This window comes from Zalophus californianus, chromosome 17 (assembly GCF_009762305.2).
Source record: "Zalophus californianus isolate mZalCal1 chromosome 17, mZalCal1.pri.v2, whole genome shotgun sequence".
In the NCBI taxonomy this organism is placed as follows: Eukaryota; Metazoa; Chordata; class Mammalia; order Carnivora; family Otariidae; genus Zalophus; species Zalophus californianus.
In genome coordinates, this window is record NC_045611.1 from 5291727 (window position 1) to 5313128 (window position 21402).

The following is a 21402-nucleotide window of genomic DNA, read 5'->3' on the forward strand; positions in this document are numbered from 1 at the left end:
GTGTGCCCTCCAGCAACTTCAAGGGCCCCAGCCCTCTGTCCCCACTTATGAGGTCCAGGCATGCCTTGGGCATTCAGAAAACACCAGGCTCACACTGAGGTCTGGCTGGCCCCACAGAGCAGCCAGGGCTGGGGCTTGGGTCCCATAAATCAATGCCTTGTGACTCCATGAAAGGAATAACTCATAATTTGCGAAGTTCAAAGACCATCATTTTCTGTTGATCTTCCCTCATCCAGCACTGATTCCCCCAAATAACACCCTGCAGTTTTAGTGCTGAGCGGCTGGAAATGGTCTCCTGTCTGCACACACAGATGAATATGGGTGACCTTCCTCCATGACGGATTGGTGCTGATGGCATATCCAGGTACACTGGAACATGAAAATGATGCTCGGTTTGTTGGGAGATGAATGTTCCTTCGCACAAACAGCCTGACTCTTTCCCTCACCTCCCCTAAACGGTACGCTGCAGGAATAATAAGAATAATAGGGGGCATTAACAATGCGCTAGCATCTCTTGAACCTTTGTTCTATTGTAAGTGCTGAGAGAAGCAGTGTCTCATTTAATGCTTGCATACGGTTCTCTAGGGCAGGTGCTATTATGCACCCACCCCATTTACAGACAAGGTGACTGAGGTTTCTAGAAGGTTCAGTAAGCTGCCCAAGGTCTCACCTGGGTAAGGAGCTGAATGGAGCATCAAGCCAGCCCTGGACCACAGTGCGGTGCTCAGGACCAGCTTCTTAAGTGGGGGGAGACCTCAGTGCAAAAGGAAAACGCAGGGGGACCCTTGTTCATTACTTATTAATAATTTTTAGGTGGTGACGGCAGAGCCTAATACCAAACGTGGGGCCCTTTGGAACGTAGGGCCCTGTGAGGCCGTGCAGGTCACACCCCACGACACTGGCCCTGATGACTTGAACTCAGAAGAAAGCAACGTGAGTGACAACAAGGCCCACACGTAACACTGTTCCACCTCAGAGACTGAGCAACAGCACATGTTATACCAAGTGATTCGACGAGCTGGATGTTTGGTCAGAAGAGTGGTTTACTTTCCGTCAGGAGCTACATCAGTTCTGCTGATAGAGCAAATGCTTGGCATCTGGCTGGGACTGAAAAGAGTCCATGGTGAAGAACGGGAGGGAAGGTGGCCAACGTCAACCCGCACATGGGAGCCCGCCTGTGCCTCGAGCCAGAGATGCAGACACAGATTCCGACTCAGCCACCAGCTGTGGGACTTAGGCCAAGTGTCCGCATCTCTTTGAGGTTCACTTTTCTCCTACGTATGATGGGGAGAGTGTATCCACCCCTCTGGGGAGGGAATGATGGAGTGGAGGCAAGGACACTAGGTCATAAAGGTCTTGGCACACGGTAAGCACGCAACCCCATGCTGCCGTAGTTTGATGGCTGTTTTCACCATGAAGGTTGTGGGGCCCTTGAAAGAGCACATGAACCCTGCCTGAACACTGCCCCTCATCTATTCTTTATGTGAGCGGGGCAAAGTCACGGAACTCTTTCCAGGCTTAGCATCCCCTTCTGTAAAATGGATCCGCTATAGCGTCTCCGACACAGAAGATTCCACCAACGACAAAGGAGCAGGGCGTTATTTCTACAGCTGGTCAGGGTTCCTTGTTCTAACCTGTAAGTGGTTTAGGTCGGGGAGGGGGATTGGAAAGGGATCCCAGCCCCTGCTCCAGATTCCCACCGCCCTCATCGAGGCTTCCGGGGCCATCATGCATGAGATCCCTTAGAATGAGGGCGCTGAGCGATCTAGGTGGTGTTTCCTCTAAAAGTTTTCTGCAACATTTCCACACTCTTGACCCCAGATCTGACTGAATCTCTTTCAGTTCCTGCTTTAAAACCAAACCCAGAGGAGGCCGAAAAACAAAACAATGATTCAGGCCAAATTCTGCAGAGCTGCAAGAAGCCACACAACTATCCGCATCTTTAGGTATTTTTATAGGATAGTACCAATCATAAATAGGAGTTGGAGGTGGTTCGTGTTTTGCTAGAGATCCGTCCACCCTAACTGAATTACTTTGTGCTTTAAGAAATTCAGCGTACATAAAAGATTCCATTTTTCTTTGAAAATGTGACATGTATATAAAGCAATAAAATTTGAAATTCTTTCTGGAACTTTAAGGAAGGGCACAGTGGGAGGAAAATTGGACATCGTCTAATCATATACACACATAATACACAAAGACACATACACGCTCACAGCCACCTCCGACGTAAGCATTGTCATTTACATTTAGAACACTTTCCTGGCCCAGCTCAAATTCCAGTCACTCACAGACAGGGCCCCAGCACCACAGATGGAAACTGGGAATCATTTTCCTGTTCTGCTCAAACTGCAGTCTCTTTAATAGCTTTCCCCATCAGTTCCCTTGACTCGTCCCGCACATCAGCTTGTTTAAGAAGGTATCTGTGACCATCAAACCCCAATTCCAGGGTCTGTCTCACCAGAAGCCCTCCTTCCATCAAAAGCAGCCTACGGGGTGTGGAGAGGTGCCACGGGAAAGGCTTGGCTGAAAGTGATCGGACCCACCTTCACCTGCTGCTCCCCATCTTTCTAGACCGGTTGCTACTCTTCCACCTCCTGGGCTCCCCCAAAGGCCCCCTAGCACCCACAGGCAATCCCCACCCCTTTTTACAGAATGCTTTCAAATCGGGGAGAGGAGAGCTCACCTCCTGCCCCTGGGGAGCTGATGAAGTACAGGGAGACCCAGCTCCTTGAAGCTGGAAGGAGGTGTGGGCACCTTGAATACAATTACTCATGGGGTCGTCTAGGCAGGTTACCATGACAATGCTTGCAGAGCCTCATATATCTACATGTTATTGATATATCCCATCAATTCAGCAAAGGGCGAAAATGAACCAGTCAAAGCAGTGCTCGGGCTTCCATCTCGCGTCTGGCCAGCTGAATGACTTATTTGGGCATAATCTAGCCGCAGCAACAGTGAGACTCTCCCTACGGTGCTTCCTCACCCAGATGGATTTTAAAGCTTAAAATCAAAGTCCAGTCTCATAATAGGGATTTTTCGACTTTGCTCTTCACTTGCTCAAGCATCATACTCAGCTGTGACTTCTGCTGCCAGTCACAGAATGCTTTTATTGGTGTCTTTTGCACCAAAAAAGGGAGCTCTAAATTTTACAACCTTCCCTAGAAAGGTTAAGTGTGGAAAAAAGATAAGAGGAGCTCTGTAGTAACATCACAGTAGGTGCATGTGTTTCCAGAGAGAAATAAAATGTCTTGCCTTTGGCCCTTTGACTGAAGACAAAAGGTTTCTCCACGCACCTCGTGTAAGGAAAGGGAAAAATTAAGTCCTACCTGGTTTTTTCCAAAATGGTTCTTATTAAAAGACAATGATGAAAGGAAGAAGTGAGGAGTTTGGTGGGGGGACCTTAATTTTCTTCAAAGCCCTGTCATACCACAAAGCTCAACCTTGGGCCCTCACAACGGTGAGTTACGTATTTATACAATGTCTACCATCAGCCACACATGAGAGACTTAGATGTCGGTCATCCTTGAAAGATGGCTTTCAGAGATGAGGCGAGAGACTTCCATAGCCTGCAACACTCCAGTCCTGTTCTGGGTTGCAGATCTGTAGCCCTTGCTTCTACCCAGGGAGATAACACGTTAGTGTTGATGCATACCAACAAGTTGGAGCAGCAACAAAAGCCTCTAGAATCCCCAAAGATCACAGGATGCCACTTTCCAAGCCATTATGCTGATGTAAACCAATTTAACATACCTGTTGGCGATCCTTCCATGACATGGCCAATGTAGGGGCCTTCTCGAAAGATGGGTCTGTTGTCATTCTGGTCAATCACAATGACTTCCAGAGGAACTGGCCCCTCGAGGGTTTTGCCATTGACATCAGTGGTCTCCACAAACAGCTATGGGAGCAAAGAAATTGGGGGAGAAAGAAGGCATTAATTCATTATGAAAATTGAAGTCAGGTTCTCTGGAGAAAGTAGGTTATATCAGCAATTTTATGAGCCCTTGGCAATATTCAAACTTCGGTCTCAAAGGATAGTCACTGGAACCAGAAAAGAAACTAAACATTATAGAATAAATGACAAATTTCAGTTCATGTTAGGTCCCCCTTGGGAAATTCACAATTAATTCATCAAACTGCAAAGTCCAAAAAAGAGAAAACACTCGCAATCAGCCATAGCTAAGAAAATGTGCTTACATTGTTTCTGTTTTTTTCTAACATCATTATGCTTAAAAGGAATGTTATGCTAATAAAAATAATTGACTAAGCAGTTACGAACAAAGTACCTTAAGAAATAACCGAAAGTGTTTATGGTAATGTTTAGGAGAAATTCAGGTCAGTAAGAATTTATTGAGAGCCCTCCTGAGACAAGGAAGGCGTTTGTGGGGGTCTGAAGTGTGGCCCTGGGATTGCTGCCCACCAGGCCCATGTAATCAAGGCAGAATTTCACAATCCCATGTGACACTTACATACAGAGCTACCTTCAGATCTCAAGGATGAAGAAAATAATATATATATATATATATATATATAAAAACAACACCCCAGCTATATTGTTTGTCTTGGAGACAAGGAATTACATCATGGCATTTCCAATGAGACACCGCGGCCTTATGCTGTCCTTTTCTGTGCCTGATTCTGCCTCGGACTAACTCGGCAGCTACAGTAACACTTCTCCTCTGCTTTGAGTTCTGGTCCCTGCATCATCCCTGAAACCGTAGCTCTTGGGGAATGGGCCGCTGCAGTTGGAATCCCAGCCCCTCTTTTCAGGAGCTAAGTGGCCTTGAGCCATTCACCTCCTCTCTCAGTTTTCTCACCTGTAAAATGAGGTTAATAAAAAACACCCATTATTAGGAATAATAATCAACATTATCCACGGCTTACTAGGCGCTCTACTGTGTAAACTCACTTGGTCTTCAGTCGGTAACCCCACAAATCATTTGCAAGGAAGGAATGAACGTAAATTAGAGGTTAAGTGGTAGAATCTGGATTTGACCTCATGAGGTGAGCCTCCAGAGTTCATAACTTTAGCCACTATGAACAATGTTCTTAAAGCACTAGCTCTCCTGCTCTCCCATGCTATGTCTCCAGAATACTAGCTGCTCCTACGGTCGCTACCGCTGTGATCAGCCCTATTGTCAAAACAAGCCCAGATTAGGAAAGTGACAGAGAAACACTCTCATTACAAATCAGCATGGTCGCACCCCACCTGGTGGTACTGCAAACTGGTATCATCCTTTTGGAAAGTAGCATGGGAAAATCCCACAAAAGCTATGAAGGACTCATACACTTTATTCCATTTGGATACCACTGTTTAGTCTATTTGAGTCAGGTTGCACTACATCTATGAAAACATTCACTGACTGTTATTTCATTATTAGAATAACGACTCACCACTGCCATCCGCTAAACGCCCAGGGACGGGGGTGGGGGCTGGTTGGCCAAATGTTTGTTACAATGTCATAGAATATAGCCATTAGATAAAATCATTAATCCACCTTGTTGATCCACTTAGAATATTGTGTGTAAACACAAAAAATTGCATGTGACTCGTGCGTGTGTAATGTGTGCAGGTGCACAGAATTTGAAGGCAGTAAGCAAAAATGAAACCAGGTATGCCTGGCTAGAAGAATCTCTTTTTCGTTTTTCTTCTTCACATTACCTCATCCTTTCACCAGGAGAAAAAAAAAGCAGAGCCTTTTAAGATCAGCGCACAAAGGAGAACTCAGAGAGAGTGAACTGCTATACTTTTTCTGCTGTTTTTTTAAAATGCTATGAGAATTCTGCTAAACAAAGGAAAGCAAACAAAACTTTGGGGTAATTTTGTGTCATAATGATGGTCTGACCTTCCATCCTCCCAAAATAGCCAAAGACTTGACTTTAACTCAACCAAAGAGCCGGTGTCTAAAAACAACAAATATCTTGGATCTGAAACCTAAGCTTCCTGTGGGTTTGCACACCGGCCCCACATATGCAGGGCAGGCAGAGCGGGGAGGAGGCAAACCGCTCCCGATGGGCGGGTGGCGGTGTTCACAAGCGAGGGAGATTACTCACGAGCCTTGTCTGAGGCAGCTGCAAGACGAGGAGGTCTCTGCACCTGCCCTCCAGAATCTTACCAGTTTATGTAGAGGCCTTGGCAGGGCTCAGTCAAGTATACCATCCACTTGCCCCCACACATTGCTGTCTCAAGGCTGCGTCCTTGACAATGGCTCCCACTGTGGGAATGCTGGGCGGACCTTATATCCAAGGACAGGGGAGGGGTGAGAAGCCGCTCTGATTGCCTGAGTTCAGCTTTCGGGTCAACCGGGGGTCACGACCTGGGTCATGACCTCTCGATGACCTTCTCCAACACTTCCACATTGTGCAAATCTTGGGCAGTATCAGAAGCCACAAGCAGGGTAGAGGAACAAAATCCCTAGAATTCCCGAATGTGCAAACCGTGGGAAGTGAGAGGGGCAGACTCCAGGTCCATTTCAACATGATGGAAAAACAAACAGAAACTAAGGAGATATAACTGATTAGGATGAATGGAAAACGTTGAGCTGAATGTCATAAAACCAACTTTGTAAGAATACAACCTGATAGCAGTTTATGTTATAATACTACCCTGAGTTTGATTCCTGGATTTTTAGTGGAAAGCAATATCATCAGAAGCTAAGACCTTTGAAATAGCATTTAAAAAATAGCAAAGTGCTCATGGGGCACCTGGCTGGCTCAATTGGCAGAGCATGTGACCCTTGATCTTGGGGCTATAAGTTCAAGCCCCAAACTGGGTGTAGAGATTATTTAAAAATAAAATCTTAACACAAAAAAAGCAAAGTGTTCCTAAGGGGCATTTACTAATTTTAAAGTCTGTGTAACAAAAAATTTCCTGAGAATTTACTACATGTAAGTCCCTACCCTGAGTGTCACATATCCAATCCAAGACATTCAAGCATGAAGAGATGGATAATAAGCAATATAGAACATAGGAATAAAATAATTTCAGTTGGAGATCAGAGATATGCAGGGATAGAAGAGGTTCATGTGTTAAAACTACACTGTCCAGTATGGAAACCATGAGTCCCATGTGGCTATTTAAATTAATAATGATAGGGGGGCAGAGCAAGATGGCGGAGGAGTAGGAGACCTGGATTTCGTCTGGTCCCAGGGATTCAGCTGAATAGGGATCAAACCATTCTGAACACCTACGAACCCAACAGGAGATCGAAGAAAAGAATAGCAACAACTCTCTGAACAGAGAAGCGACCACTTACTGGAAGGTAGGACGTGCGGAGAAGTGAATCCGAGGCGATATTCGGGAGGATAGACGGCGGGGGGGGGGGGGCCTCCGTCGGCCGCTTCTGGCAAGTGCTAGAGCCGCGGAGCACAGAATCGGGACTTTGAGAAGCCGGCTCCGCTGAGGGACGTCGCTGCAGTGGCTAAGCGGGGGGTGGAACCCTCGCGGGACAGTGTGGTCTCAGGACCCTCGGGGTCACAGAAAGACCGGGGGTGCCTGAGTGCGCCAGAGCTCCCAGGGATCGGAGCGGGGAAGCCGGCTGCAGACACGGAGCCGAGGCGCGGGCTCTCAGCTCGGGGTTGCCATAAACCGTGATCCGCGGCCCAGTCGGGCCACTGCTCCTCCAGCAGGGACCCAACAAGCGACAGAGCCGGGGAGACTCCTCTTCCTCCCCGGGGAGGAGCGGCGCGGGAGCGCACCGCAGGGATCTGCTGGGTTTGGAGACTCCACACGGGGTCGGGTGCCAGAGATAGAAACGCTCGGTCACAGGCCGGGTGAGCGCGGAGTGCGGCCGGAGACCGGGGAGACGGGAGGGACTGCTTTTCTCTGGGGGTGCACTGAGGAGCGGGGCCCCGAGTTCTCGGCTCCTCCAGGCGGAGATTGGGAGGCCGCCATTTTCACTCTGGTCCTCCAAAGCTGTACGGAGAGCTTGCAGGGAACAAAAGCACCTGAGAGCAAACCCGAGCAGCTTGCTTAGCCCGGACCGACAAGGGCGGGGCAATTCCGCCTCCGGCAAAGACATTTGGGAACCACGGCAACAGGCCCCTCCCCCAGAAGATCAGCATGAACAGCCAGCAAGCCGAGACCAAGTTTACTGATCAAGGAGAATGGGAGAACTCCAGCGCTAGGGGAATACTGCACATAGAATTCATGGCTTTTTTACCATGATTCTTTACCTTTTCAAAGTTAATTTTTTTAACTTTTTTTTCAATTTTTCTTTTTCCCTTTTCAACCAACATCTTATCAATCCCTTTTTGAAAAAAAATTTTTATTTTTCATTTTTAGAGTCATATTCTATCCCTTCATAGTAGATACTCTTATTTTTGGTGTATATATATATGTTTTTCTCTCTTTAAAATTTTGGGATACAGTTTCTTCTAACAGATCAAAATATACCCTAAATCACTAGTGTATGTCTTTGTTCTAGTCTCCTGCCTGATCACATTCTCTCTCTTTTTTTTCTTTTTTTTTAAATCTTCTTCTTTCTTTTCTCAAACAACTTCTTATCAATTCCTTTTATAAAATCTTTTATAATTTTCATCTTTACAGTCATCTTCCATCCCTTCATTTTATCAACCCTTATTTTGTACATATATAAGTCTTTCATTCTTTAAAATTTTAGGAGGAACTTTCTTCTAACAGACTAAAATACACCCAAAATCTAGTGTGTGGCACTGATCTATGCACCAACCTGATCATATTTGATCATATTCTGTTTTTTTGGTTTTGTTCTGTTTTTGTTTGTTTTTATCTTTTTCTTTTTTTTTCTTTTTTTTCCTCTCTTTCATTTTTCTTTCTTTCCCTTTCTTTTCCCCTGGGTTCAGGTCTTTTCTGATTTGTTTAGAGTATATTTGCTGGGGACGTTGTTACCCTGTTAGCATTTTGTTCTCTCATTCATCTATTCTCCTCTGGACAAAATGACAAGATGAAAAAAATCACCTCAGCAAAAAGAACAAGAGGTAGTACTGTCTGCCAGGGACCTACTCAATACGGACATTAGTATGATGTCAGACCTAGAGTTCAGAATCATGATTTTAAAGATCCTAGCTCGGCTTGAAAAAAGCTTGGAAGTTATTAGAGAAACCCTTCCTGGAGAAATAAAAGAACTAAAATCTAACCAAGTCGAAATCAAAAAGGCTATTAATGAAGTGCAATAAAAAATGGGGGCACCAACTGCTAGGATAAATGAGGCAGAAGAGAGAATCAGCGATATAGAAGACCAAATGATGGAAAATAAAGAAGCTGAGAAAAAGAGGGATAAACACTACTGGATCATGAGGGCAGAATTCAGGAGATAAGCGATACGATAAGACGAAACAACATTAGAATAATTGGGATCCCAGAAGAAGAAGAAAGAGAGAGGGGGGCAGAAGGTATATTGGAGCAAGTTATAGCAGAGAACTTCTCTAATGTGGGGAAAGAAACAGGCATCAAAATCCAGGAGGCACAGAGAACCCCTCTCAAAATCAATAAAAATAGGTCAACATCCTGACATCTAATAGTAAAACTTAGGAGTCTCAGAGACAAAGAGAAAATCTTGAAAGCAGCTCGGGAAAAGAGATATGTAACCTATAATGGTAGAAACATTAGATTGGCAACAGACCTATCCACAGAGACCTGACAGGCCAGAAAGGACTGGCATGATATCTACAGAGCACTAAACGAGAAAAATATGCAGCCAAGAATACTATATCCAGCTAGGCTGTCATTGAAAATTGAAGGAGAGATAAAAACCTTCCAGGACAAACAAAAACTAAAGGAATTTATAAACACGAAACCAGCCTTCCAAGAAATACTGAAAGGGGCCCTCTAAGCAAAGAGAGAGCCTAAAAGCAGCAAAGATCAGAAAGGAACACAGACAACATACAGTAACAGTCACCTTACAGGCAATACAATGGCACTAAATTCATATCTTTCAATAGTTACCCTGAATGTAAATGGGCTAAATGCCCCGATCAAAAGACACAGGCTATCAGATTGGATTAAAAAACAAGACCCATCAATATGCTGTCTGCAAGAGACTCATTTTAGACCCAAAGACACCCCCACATTGAACGGGGGTGGAAAACAATTTGCCATGCTAATGGACACCAAAAGAAAGCTGGGGTGGCAATCCTTCTATCAGACAAATTAGATTTTAAACCAAAGACTGTAATAAGAGATGAGGAAGGACACTCTATCCTACTTAAAGGCTCTATCCAACAAGAAGATCTAACAATTGTAAATATCTATGCCCCTAACATGGGAGCAGCCAATTATATAAGGCAATTAATAACAAAAGCAAAGAAACACTTGACAACAATACAATAATAGTGGGGGACTTTAACAACCCCCTGACTGAAATGGACAGATCATCTAAGCAAAAGATCAACAAGGAAATAAAGACTTTAAACGACACACTGGGCCAAATGGACTTCACAGACATATTCAGAACATTCCATCCTAAAGCAACGGAATACACATTCTTCTCTAGTGCCCATGGAACATTCTCCAGAATAGATCACATCCTGGGTCACAAATCAGGTCTCAACCGGTACCAAAAGATTGGGATCATTCCCTGCATATTTTCAGACCACAATGCTTTGAAACTAGAAGTCAGTCACAAGAGGAAAGTTGGAAAGAACTCAAAGACATGGAGGCTAAAGAGCATCCTACTAAAGAATGAATGGGTCAACCAGGAAATTAAAGAAGAATTTAAAAAATTCATGGAAACCAATGAAAATGAAAACACAACTGTTCAAAATCTTTGGGATACAGCAAAGGCAGTCCTGAGAGGAAAGTATATAGCAATACAAGCCTTTCTCAAGAAACAAGAAAGGTCTCAAATACACAACCTAACCCTACACCTAAAGGAGCTGGAGAAAAAACAGCAAATGAAGCCTACACCCAGCAGGAGAAGATAAATAATAAAGATCAGAGCAGAAATCAATGAACTAGAAACCAAAAGAACAGTAGAACAGATCAACGAAACTAGGAGCTGGTTCTTTGAAAGAATTAACAAGATTGATAAACCCCTGGCCAGACTGATCAAAAAGAAAAGAGAAATGACCCAAATCAACAAAATCATGAATGAGGAGAGATCACAACCAACACCAAAGACATACAAACAATTATAAGAAAATATTATGAGCAACTAGATGCCAGCAAATTAGATAACGTGGAAGAAATGGATGCATTCCTAGAGATGTATCAACTACCAAAATTGAACCAGGAAGAAATAGAAAACCTGAACAGACCTATAACCACTAAGGAAACTGAAGCAGTCATCAGGAATCTCCCAACAAACAAAAGCCCAGGGCCAGATGGCTTCCCAGGGGAATTCTACCACACCTTTAAAGAAGAATTAATGCCTATTCTTCTGAAACTGTTCCAAAAAATAGAAATGGAAGGAAAACTTCCAAACTCATTTTATGAGGCCACCATTACCTTGATCCCAAAACCAGACAAAGACCCCGCCAAAAAGGAAAATTACAGACCAACATCCTTGATGAACATGGATGCAAAAATTCTCACCAAAATACTAGCCAATAGGATCCAACAGTACATTAAAAGGATTATTCACCATGACCAAGTGGGATTTATCCCTGGGCTGCAAGGTTGGTTCAACATCCGCAAATCAATCAACGTGACACAATATATTAACAAAAGAAAGAACAAGAATCATATGATCCTCTCAATAGATGCAGAAAAAGCGTTTGACAAAGTCCAGCATCCTTTCTTGATCAAAACTCTTCAGAGTATAGGGATAGAGGGTACATACCTCAATATCATAAAAGCCATCTATGAAAAACCTACAGCGAGTATCATCCTCAAAGGGGAAAAGCTAAGAGCTCTCCCCCAAAGGTCAGGAACGCAGCAGGGATGTCCACTATCACCACTGCTATTCAACATAGTATTAGAAGTCCTAGCCACAGCAATCAGACAACAAAAAGAAATCAAAGGCATCCAAATCGGCAAAGAGGAAGTCAAACTCTCACTCTTTGCAGACGATATGATACTTTATGTGGAAAACCCAAAAGACTCCACCCCAAAACTGCTAGAACTCATACAGGAATTCAGTAAAGTGGCAGGATATAAAGTCAATGCACAGAAATTTGTGGCATTCCTATACACCAACAACAAGACAGAAGAGAGGGAAATTAAGGAGTCGATCCCATTTACAATTGCACCCAAAACCATTAGATACCTAGGAATAAATCTAACCAAAGAGGCAAAGGATCTGTACTCAGAAAACTATAAAATACTCATGAAAGAAATTGAGGAAGACACAAAGAAATGGAAAAACGTTCCATGCTCATGGATTGGAAGAACAAACATTGTGAAGATGTCAATGCTACCTAGAGCAATCTACACATTCAATACAATTCCTATCAAAATACCAACCACTTTTTTTCAAAGAAATGGAACAAATAATCCCAAAATTTGTATGGAGCCAGAAGAGACCCCGAGTGTTGAAAAAGAAAAGCAAAGCTGGCGGCATCACAATTCCGGACTTCCAGCTCCATTACAAAGCTGTCATCATCAAGACAGTATGGGACTGGCACAAAAACAGACACATAGATCAATGGAACAGAATCGAGAGCCCAGAAATGGACCCTCAACTCTATGGTCAACTCATCTTTGACAAAGCAGGAAAGAATGTCCAATGGAAAAAAGACAGTCTCTTCCACAAATAGTGTTGGGAAAATTGGACAGCCACATGCAGAAGAATGAAACTGGACCATTTCCTTACACCACACACAAAAATAGACTCCAAATGGTTGAAAGACCTAAACGTGAGACAGGAGTCCATCAAAATCCTAAAGGAGAACACAGGCAGCAACCTCTTCGACCTCAGCCGCAGCAACTTCTTCCTAGAAACATGGCCAATGGCAAGGGAAGCAAGGGCAAAAATGAACTATTGGGACCTCATCAAGATAAAAAGCTTTTGCACAGCAAAAGAAACAGTCCACAAAACTAAACGACAACCGACAGAATGGGAGGAAATATTTGCAATAGACTTATCAAGAAAAAGGGCGAGTATCAAGGACTTATCCTTGATAAGTCCTATTCTCAAGTCCTTATAAAGGACTTATCAAGATAAAGACATATCAGATAAAGGGCTAGTATCCAAAATCTATAAAGAACTTATCAAATTCAACACCCAAGGAACAAATAATCCAATCCAGAAATGGGCAGAAGACATGAACAGACTTTTTTCCAAAGACATCCAAATGGCCAACAGACACATGAAAAAGGGCTCAACATCGCTCGGCATCAGGGAAATCCAAATCAAAACCTCAAGGAGATACCACCTCACACCAGTCAGAATGGCTTAAATTAACAAGTCAGGAAACGACAGATGTTGGTGGGGAGGCGGAGAAAGGGGAACCCACCTACACTGTCGGTGGGAATGCAAGCTGGTGCAACCCCTCTGGAAAACAGTATGGAGGTTCCTCAAACAGTTGAAAATAGAGCTACCCTACGATCCAGCAATTGCACTACTGGGTATTTATCACAAAGATACAGATGTAGGGATCCAAAGGGGTTTGTGCACCCCAATGTTTATAGCAGCAATGTCCACAATACCCAAACTGTGGAAAGAGCCAAGATGTCCATCGACCGATGAATGGATAAAGAAGATGTGGTCTATATACACAATGGAATATTATGCAGCCATCAAAAGGAATGAGATCTTGCCATTTGCAACGATGTGGATGGAACTGGAGGGTGTTATGCTGAGTGAAATAAGTCAATCAGAGAAAGACATGTATCATATGACCTCACTGATATGAGGAATTCTTAATCTCAGGAAACAAACTGAGGGTTGCTGGAATGGTGGGGGGGGTGGGAGGGATGGGGTGGCTGGGTGATAGACATTGGGGAGGGTATGTGCTATGGCGAGTGCTGTGAATTGTGCAAGACTATTGAATCACGGATCTGTACCTCTTAAACAAATAATGCAATACATGTTAAGAAAAAAAAAAGAAGAAGATATCAGAAGGGGAAGAATGAAGGGGGGGAATCGGAGGAGGAGACGAACCAAGAGAGACAATGGACTCTGAAAAACAAACTGAGGGTTCTAGAGGGGAGAGGGGTGGGGGGATGGGTTAGCCTGGTGATGGGTATTAAAGAGGGCATGTTCTGCGTGGAGCACTGGGTGTTATGCACAAACAATGAATCACGGAACACTACATCCAAAAGTAATGATGTAATGTATGGTGATTAACATAACAATAAAAACATTAAAAAAATTAGTAATGATAAATAAAATAAAAAACCCAATTCTTGCATTGTGCTAGCCACATTCAAGAGCTCATTAGCCACATGTAGCTACTGTACTGGACGATGCCCTTGCTGCTCTGGCTTCTCAGGTGTTTAGGCCCGGACCAGAATCTCCACCATGAACTCTTCTGGCTCTCACCTCTTTGGACTTGGCGTGAATTAGCAACCAGATTTCCTGGGTCTCCAGCCTGAACACAGCAGATCATGGGATTTCTCAGCCTCCATAACTGTGAGTCAACTGCTTATAATAAATCCTGTTTTTGTGTGTGTGTGTGTGTGTGTGTGTGTGTGTGTATTTCTCTGGAGAACACTGACTAGTACAGGCTTCCAGGGTGTCTTTTCAAATCTCTAATTAATTTAATTAATTTATGTCACCCCATAATAGACACTTCTCAATGGTTTCTCATCTCCTTTAGGATAAATAGCACATTCCTTTACTTCGACAAGTCTTATTATAATCTGGCTCCAGCCCACTTCTCCAAACCCATTTCATGTCATAAATAATCCCCTTTGTTCCTTATGATCCAACTACACCAATCTTTTTTTAAAATTTTTTTATTGTTATGTTAATCACCATACATTACATCATTAGTTTTTGGTGTAGTGTTCCATGATTCATTGTTTGTGCATAACACCCAGTGCTCCATGCAGAATGTGCCCTCTTTAATACCCATCACCAGGCTAACCCATCCCCCTACCCTCCTCCCCTCTAGAACCCTCAGTTTGTTTTTCAGAGTCCATCATCTCTCCTGGTTGGTCTCCCCCTCTGACTTACTCCCCTTCATTCTTCCTCTCCTGCTACCTTCTTCTTTTTCTTTTTTCTTAAAATATGTTGCGTTATTTGTTTCAGAAGTACAGATCTGTGATTCAACAGTCTTGCACAATTCACAGCGCTCACCGTAGCACATACCCTCCCCAATGTCTATCACCCAGCCACCCCATCCCTCCCACCCCCAACCACTCCAGCAACCCTCAGTTTGTTCCTGAGATTCAGAATTCCTCATATCAGTGAGTACACCAATCTTTTTTCAGTCTTTCCAGCTTACCCCATTCCTTCCCAGTACATGTAATCCTCTTAGCAAGCATGGACTTCCTACCTGCTGTCCTGGGTTAGCCCCTATTTAGCCTTCAGATCTCAGCTCCGATATCACTGGCCAAGAAGATCTTCCCCTACCCCTCCGGACTAACTAGGGCATCCCTGGTTTACACTCCCATGGTACTGGTGCCCTTTCTTTATAACATTTTCCATAATATAGCTTATTTATTTGTAGGATAATTCAATTAATGTCTGCCTCTCTGACAGGTCCCATGAAGGCAGAGGTGTCATGAATATTCTTGACCGTTAGCAAATCCTCAAGGCTGAGACCTAATGCCTACACATAACAGCCACCTGCTTCAATACTGATTGCATAAAGCTGATTTCACACTGATGAAGAGGCAGTACCTCTTTAAGAGACTGGAGTCCAAAGTTTGACCTCAGCTTTGGCCATCTGTCCTTTCTTTCCATCCCTGGCACTTAAGAGCTGACAGTTGGTCCCAACTCCATGGACTATAAGTCAGTTGACTGTGCTGTCTTAATTTGTGAATAAGAACCACAGTGGATAAACAATACCTAAGTACATTAAATTAATTACTTGCCTTTTAAAGAAGGGAACTAACATTTATTTGGTGTCCAATACGTGTCTGGGCTTTTTATGTATTATCTCATTTGGCTCAAAACAACCTGAAGAAGAACCCACTGCAGTAAAACCCAGAGAAATTTAAGTACTGGTCTAGAAGCAAAAGCTAGTTTGTGATCCAGCTGGATCCAAACTTAGGTCTGACTCTAAAATTCGTGCTTTCTTCCACTACGCCCTTGTTTGCCAAATGCTCTGTCATGGACTTCCCGTGCATTTTTGTTTTATTCTCTTTACTGTATTATTTACTTAATAGTAAATAGCTTTACACTGATTGCTGTGTTTCATTGTTGCCTCATCCGAGGCAAAATTACCCATGAATTTAGGCATATGATGAGCTTATTATAAATTTTTCCTAATAAACATGAAAATACATATTAAAACACTATAGGCTTACATATAAACTATATATATATGATATATATTTCATCCTGCCACTTGTGGCAAATTGGGGAATGTTACAGTATCAGGCTAGCTATAACATGTTCCCTTCTAGAATGTCAGACTTTCTGAAAAGAAAGAAGTTTTCCTTCGTATAAATGTAACTCTAAAATGACCAGGGTGAATAGAATGGGGAGGGGAACATCATATGCAAATCACCCCTAATCGGTTTAAAGCAAAATACTTTACCCAAGAGTGGAGACATGAAGGTACTGCATGAACATGGGCTAAGTTTCCCATTTCAAGGGCATGGTACATGGGCACCAGGTTTCCATAGAGATAAAGAAGCCCACAGACATTTTTATGTAAGGATGCTATTGTGAGTTTATTTTTTATTTATTGTGAGTTTATTTATTTATAGATGATCTCTCAAGGTCGAGAACGTTGGAAGATTTTTAAAAACCAAAATTTCCACCATGGGTATAATGTTTGTTGTCATAGGAAAGAAAAAGATAAAACAAATCCTAACTTATTTGGTTAATGTGAAACTTAAATTGCCCTTGCATCTTGCATCTGAATTCTTACTTATTTAGTTAATATAGTATCATATTCATTTGTTATAGGTTTCTCTGATAGAGACTTATGTATTCTGCATGGGAGAATATACTCATAATCCAATCAGATCATAAACAACTGGAAGGCAGAAACACTGTTTTCTAGGTATTCCTTCTATACATAAACAAGTGCCTTGAATAAAGAAAGCACTGATAGGTTTTGGTTTTTTGTTTTGTTTTGTTTAGAGAGGGAGATGGGGGGAGGGGCAGAGGGAGAAGGCGAGAGAGAGAGAATCTTAAGCAAATTCCACACCCAGCGCAGAGCCCAGCATAAGCCAACTCGGGGCTCCATCTCACCACTCTGAGATCGTGACCTGAGCCAAAATCAAGAGTCGGACACTTAACTGACTGAGCCACCCAGGTGCCCCACTGACAGCTATTTTTACTGAGTTTCTGTTTGCAAGTCTCATGCCCTCCTCACCTAGCAATATCTCACAAAGATTGAACCAGACTTTTCCATCGAAGACATCCTCATTGATCACTGAAATTACACTAGATTTAGAAACCCTGCCTTCAAATTTTGGCTCTGCTACCATAGAGTGACTGTAGCTGGCAGAATAATGGTCTTCCTAAAAATCTTCACTTCCTACTCCCCGGAGCCAGTGCATATGATAGGTTACATGGCAAAGTAGAATTAAGGTTGCTGATTAGCTGACCTTAAAACAGTGAAATCAGCCTGGATTATCTGGGTGGGCCCAATGTGATCACACGGTCCTTAAGAGTGTGGGAGACGAGAAGGTCTGAGTGATGCAAAGGGAGAAGAGGCTTGAGCCGCCATCACTGGCTTTGAAGACGGAGGAGGAGGCCACCAGCCAAGTCCCCAGACACTAGAAAAGACAAGCGTCCTCCTGTATAGACTTCAGAAGTGAAGGCAGGCCTACTGGCATATTGCTTTTAGCCCAGTGAGGTCCATGTTGGACTCTGACCTATAGAAGTACAGGATAACACATTTGTGTTGTTTTGAGTCAGACATTTATGGTAATTTGCTGTAGCAACAAGAGGAAATTGAGACTGTGGTCACATAATTTATTGTTCAAACTGGAATTGTTCTAGAATGAAAGCGGGTGGTATTGACAAGTATGCCCAAACAGGTGCAAACCAAGCCTGTCCTCTAGGCCAACAGGGTTACATGGTAATCCTATGTTAAGAAACTTCAACCTCCCAGGTCAGTCTGCACATGTAGCGATGGTGTTTAGAATGTCCTTCTCATTTTTTTTTTTTTTTTGTTTTGAATAAAAAGATAAGTGAGTACGTATAGCACAGTAATTGGCACTTAGGCAAGTCTAGGGTTTGGTGACCTTGGCGTTCATTCACTCCCAACAGACCTTTATCGGGACTTTTGCACACGTGGATGCAGTACCCTCGGTTCAATTCTGACTTGTCAGCAGCCGTTAGTTACCCCCTTCAAATTGCTTTTCTATCACAGTAATCCAGATTTCTCTTTGACACCAATTACTTGCATTTCAAGTTATTTTTCTCAGCTTTATTCATTTATCAAAGTTGAATCTCATTATGGACCAACTCCTGGAAGGTTCCCAGGGAAGAGATATTTTTAGCTTTTGTGGCATCTCCCCGCCTTTCTCTCTACAGCCCTGGTGCCATCTCCCCCTTGATGGACTGGATGCAGTATTTACAGCTCCCTCAAAAAATACCAAAGGGGTGATACAAGTCTCCTACTTGTTAGATTATTAATTAAAGATCGTGATATACTGTTATCAAATGTTCTCTGAAAAGCTTGTTCAGCTCAGACTATAGTATTCCCTTTGTTGATCTGAAATTATCCTTTTAAAGTATGTTTTCCACCAAGCATAATGCAAACATATTTTTCTTATGTATGCATGCTCACAACCATGCTGGACTTGGGGGCATTTTTCTATTTAACTTTTGAAGTAATTTTAATTATGTGGAAGAAATCTATGCAGATACTCAAAATAATTTTATTTAAACAGCTTGGGTAAAGTCCTAGTGAATATCCTCTACCCCAAGAGGGGCACAGGCTGAAAATTTTAATTGGTTCACAGAGAATTTATAGAAATCATGGATATTGGAATTATGCCAGGTCTATTAAAGATATGTACAGGGTTAAGGGGATTTTTGTACAAAGATGAGAAATATAATACTTTTGAAAACAAAGCTGTAGGAGAAAATTACTGGAGATTTTATTTTTACTTGCTCTTCTCCCTCTCCAAAAGCAAAATTCAGAGGAAGAGACTGGAGTGCGATACTTTTTTTAAAATTTATAAAGCTAAAGTCATTTTCTTAAGTACGTATTAAAATATGTTTTATAAAGCATGATATTCTCCAAAAATTAAGGTTGATATATAAACCTTTAAAGTATAGCCTAATAAATTTCAGGTGAATTACAGTATTAGGGAAAAAATCCATTGAATATTTATGCAAAAGAGTGGGGAAGGCCTTTCTAAAGCAGTATTAAAGGTGTAAGTTATGTGAATTATTAAGAGATTAAAATACTCAGACAAGTTTTTTATATGACTAAATATCATAAGTAAAATAAATAGAAAACTGAGAATAATGTTTGCATCATACAAAACAGAGGTTTACTACCCTGAATATATAAAGAACTGGTTAAAAATAAGGAAAAAAAACCCAACAATTAGCAAAACAAGAAAACAAAAGATCAACAACCATATTATAAAATTAAATGAGGTACCTTTTTGCTTACAACACTGCCAAAATAATCAGGAAAACCTAATAATCAGTGTTTGGCAAACTGGTGAGGAAACAAATTCTCATACATGATTGACAACATTAAAACATCTTTCTGAAATGCAGTTTGTCAATATGCATCACAAGCCTTAGAAACATGTGATTCTGCTTGTAGAAATTTAGCTAGGGAGCTAAATCTGTGTGTCCCTGCTCGCTCCTGGGGCGGGGGTAGGTGTGGGATTGGGTGGGGAGGGAGCAGGTGGGGTGGGGGGTGTTCAGTAACATGTATACTCCTTTCAATACCGCTTAATAAAAATAGGAAACATTACAAACAACAAGATGTTCTAATAGGATCTTGATGCAATAAGTTATGCTATCTACACAAAGTAGAACGTGACCTTGCAGAAACACTTCAGGGAATGAAAACGTATTATGGTATGGTGCTCATGGTATAAAGTAAATATTTGATTGCAAATGAGTATATACTATATAATGTACTCTTTGAAAAATAGACAAAGACATTACATGATTAAGATTGTACTGAAATATTAACAGTGGTTTTATTGCACATGATTTTTTTACTTTGCTTCTCTACACTTTTCTGGACTTTCTATGATGGGCCTGTGTTAATTTCAGAGTTAAAAAGCACCTATGAAGTTTATATTAAAAGTGACCACAGACTGGCTATGGCTTATCACAGACGGGGAGCTGTGGGGGTGCGTTCAACTTCAGGACATCTGTTGCCTCTCAGCGCGATTGATTAATGGGAAGCACGCGGACGTTAAGTATGGAAGTGATCGTCGGGATCACAGTAGAACAGAGAGTGGCCGGCTTCTCCCTGCTCCCGGGTCTCTGAGTTTTGGATTAAAAAAAAAAAAAAAAAATCTCAGCGCACCTGACAGAACTCTGTAATGTAGACCCTGGGCTCATCCACTGTGTCTTCAGTTACTGTTGTTACTGTTAAGTTGTCACAGTCTGCTCTTTCTCCGAAGCTTCACTGTTCATCTTGCTGACCTCAGAACCAGGAAAGAGCCGAGGCTCCAAGCCTGGACCGAAGATTTAGGGTCCTCATCTTTAAAATGGGAGAGAGGGACCTCTCTCACAGGGTTGATGCGAGGTAAAATACATGAGGTTTGTAAAGCACTTAGCAAAAGACCTGGCACCTACCAAGTGCTAACAAAATAGAAGCTGCCAGTTATCCTTAAAGTACTTTGTGAAGCAAAAAAAAAAAAAAAAATCTCTGTAATGTTAAGTTCCTGATTAGGGTTCACAGTCTCAGGCATCTAAAGAGAGCCTTTGATAGATGGCACAAGCTGCCTGTAGGAAGCTGAGGCTCATTTAGAGTCAAGAAGACACCTCAGCCTCTTGGCGCCAAGTCCCCTGCTCGGAGCTCCATGGGGGCAGTGGCTTTGGCCAAGGTCATGGGCCCCACCCATGTCTCTCCTTCCTGCTTCGCTCCCACCCTGTTTCCAGAAGCAATGTGTTCCGAGGAAGGTGTCAGCGCCGGGGCTCCAGGCCCACACAGGGGGGCTTAGTTCTATGCGCACATGCATCACCACCATCAGGAGACAGAATGGTTCCATATCTAAGGTGTCTCTCGTGTGGAAGAACAATGCTTGAACCCTTTTAATTTGCATTTCACTTCTGGGATATATACAAAGGGATTGAAAGCCGGGTCTGGAAGACAGGTCTGCATACCCATGTTCCCCGAGGCATTATTCACCATAGCCAAGAGGTGCACCCCACCCACGTGCCCGTTGGTGGAGGAATGGATACGTAGAGTTACATAAATATATACACG

General features: G+C 42.7%; 1 protein-coding gene across 2 annotated transcripts in view; it reads right to left on the minus strand.

Annotated features, from left to right (window-relative positions):
* CDH13 (cadherin 13) overlaps positions 1 to 21402 on the minus strand; it is a 1022481-nt gene that overhangs the window by 383464 nt on the left and 617615 nt on the right. For both annotated transcript variants that reach the window (XM_027619214.2, XM_027619213.1), the window contains exon 6: positions 3754 to 3898. In XM_027619214.2, the coding sequence (XP_027475015.1) occupies positions 3754 to 3898 (145 nt within the window). The remainder of the gene's footprint in view (positions 1 to 3753; positions 3899 to 21402) is intronic.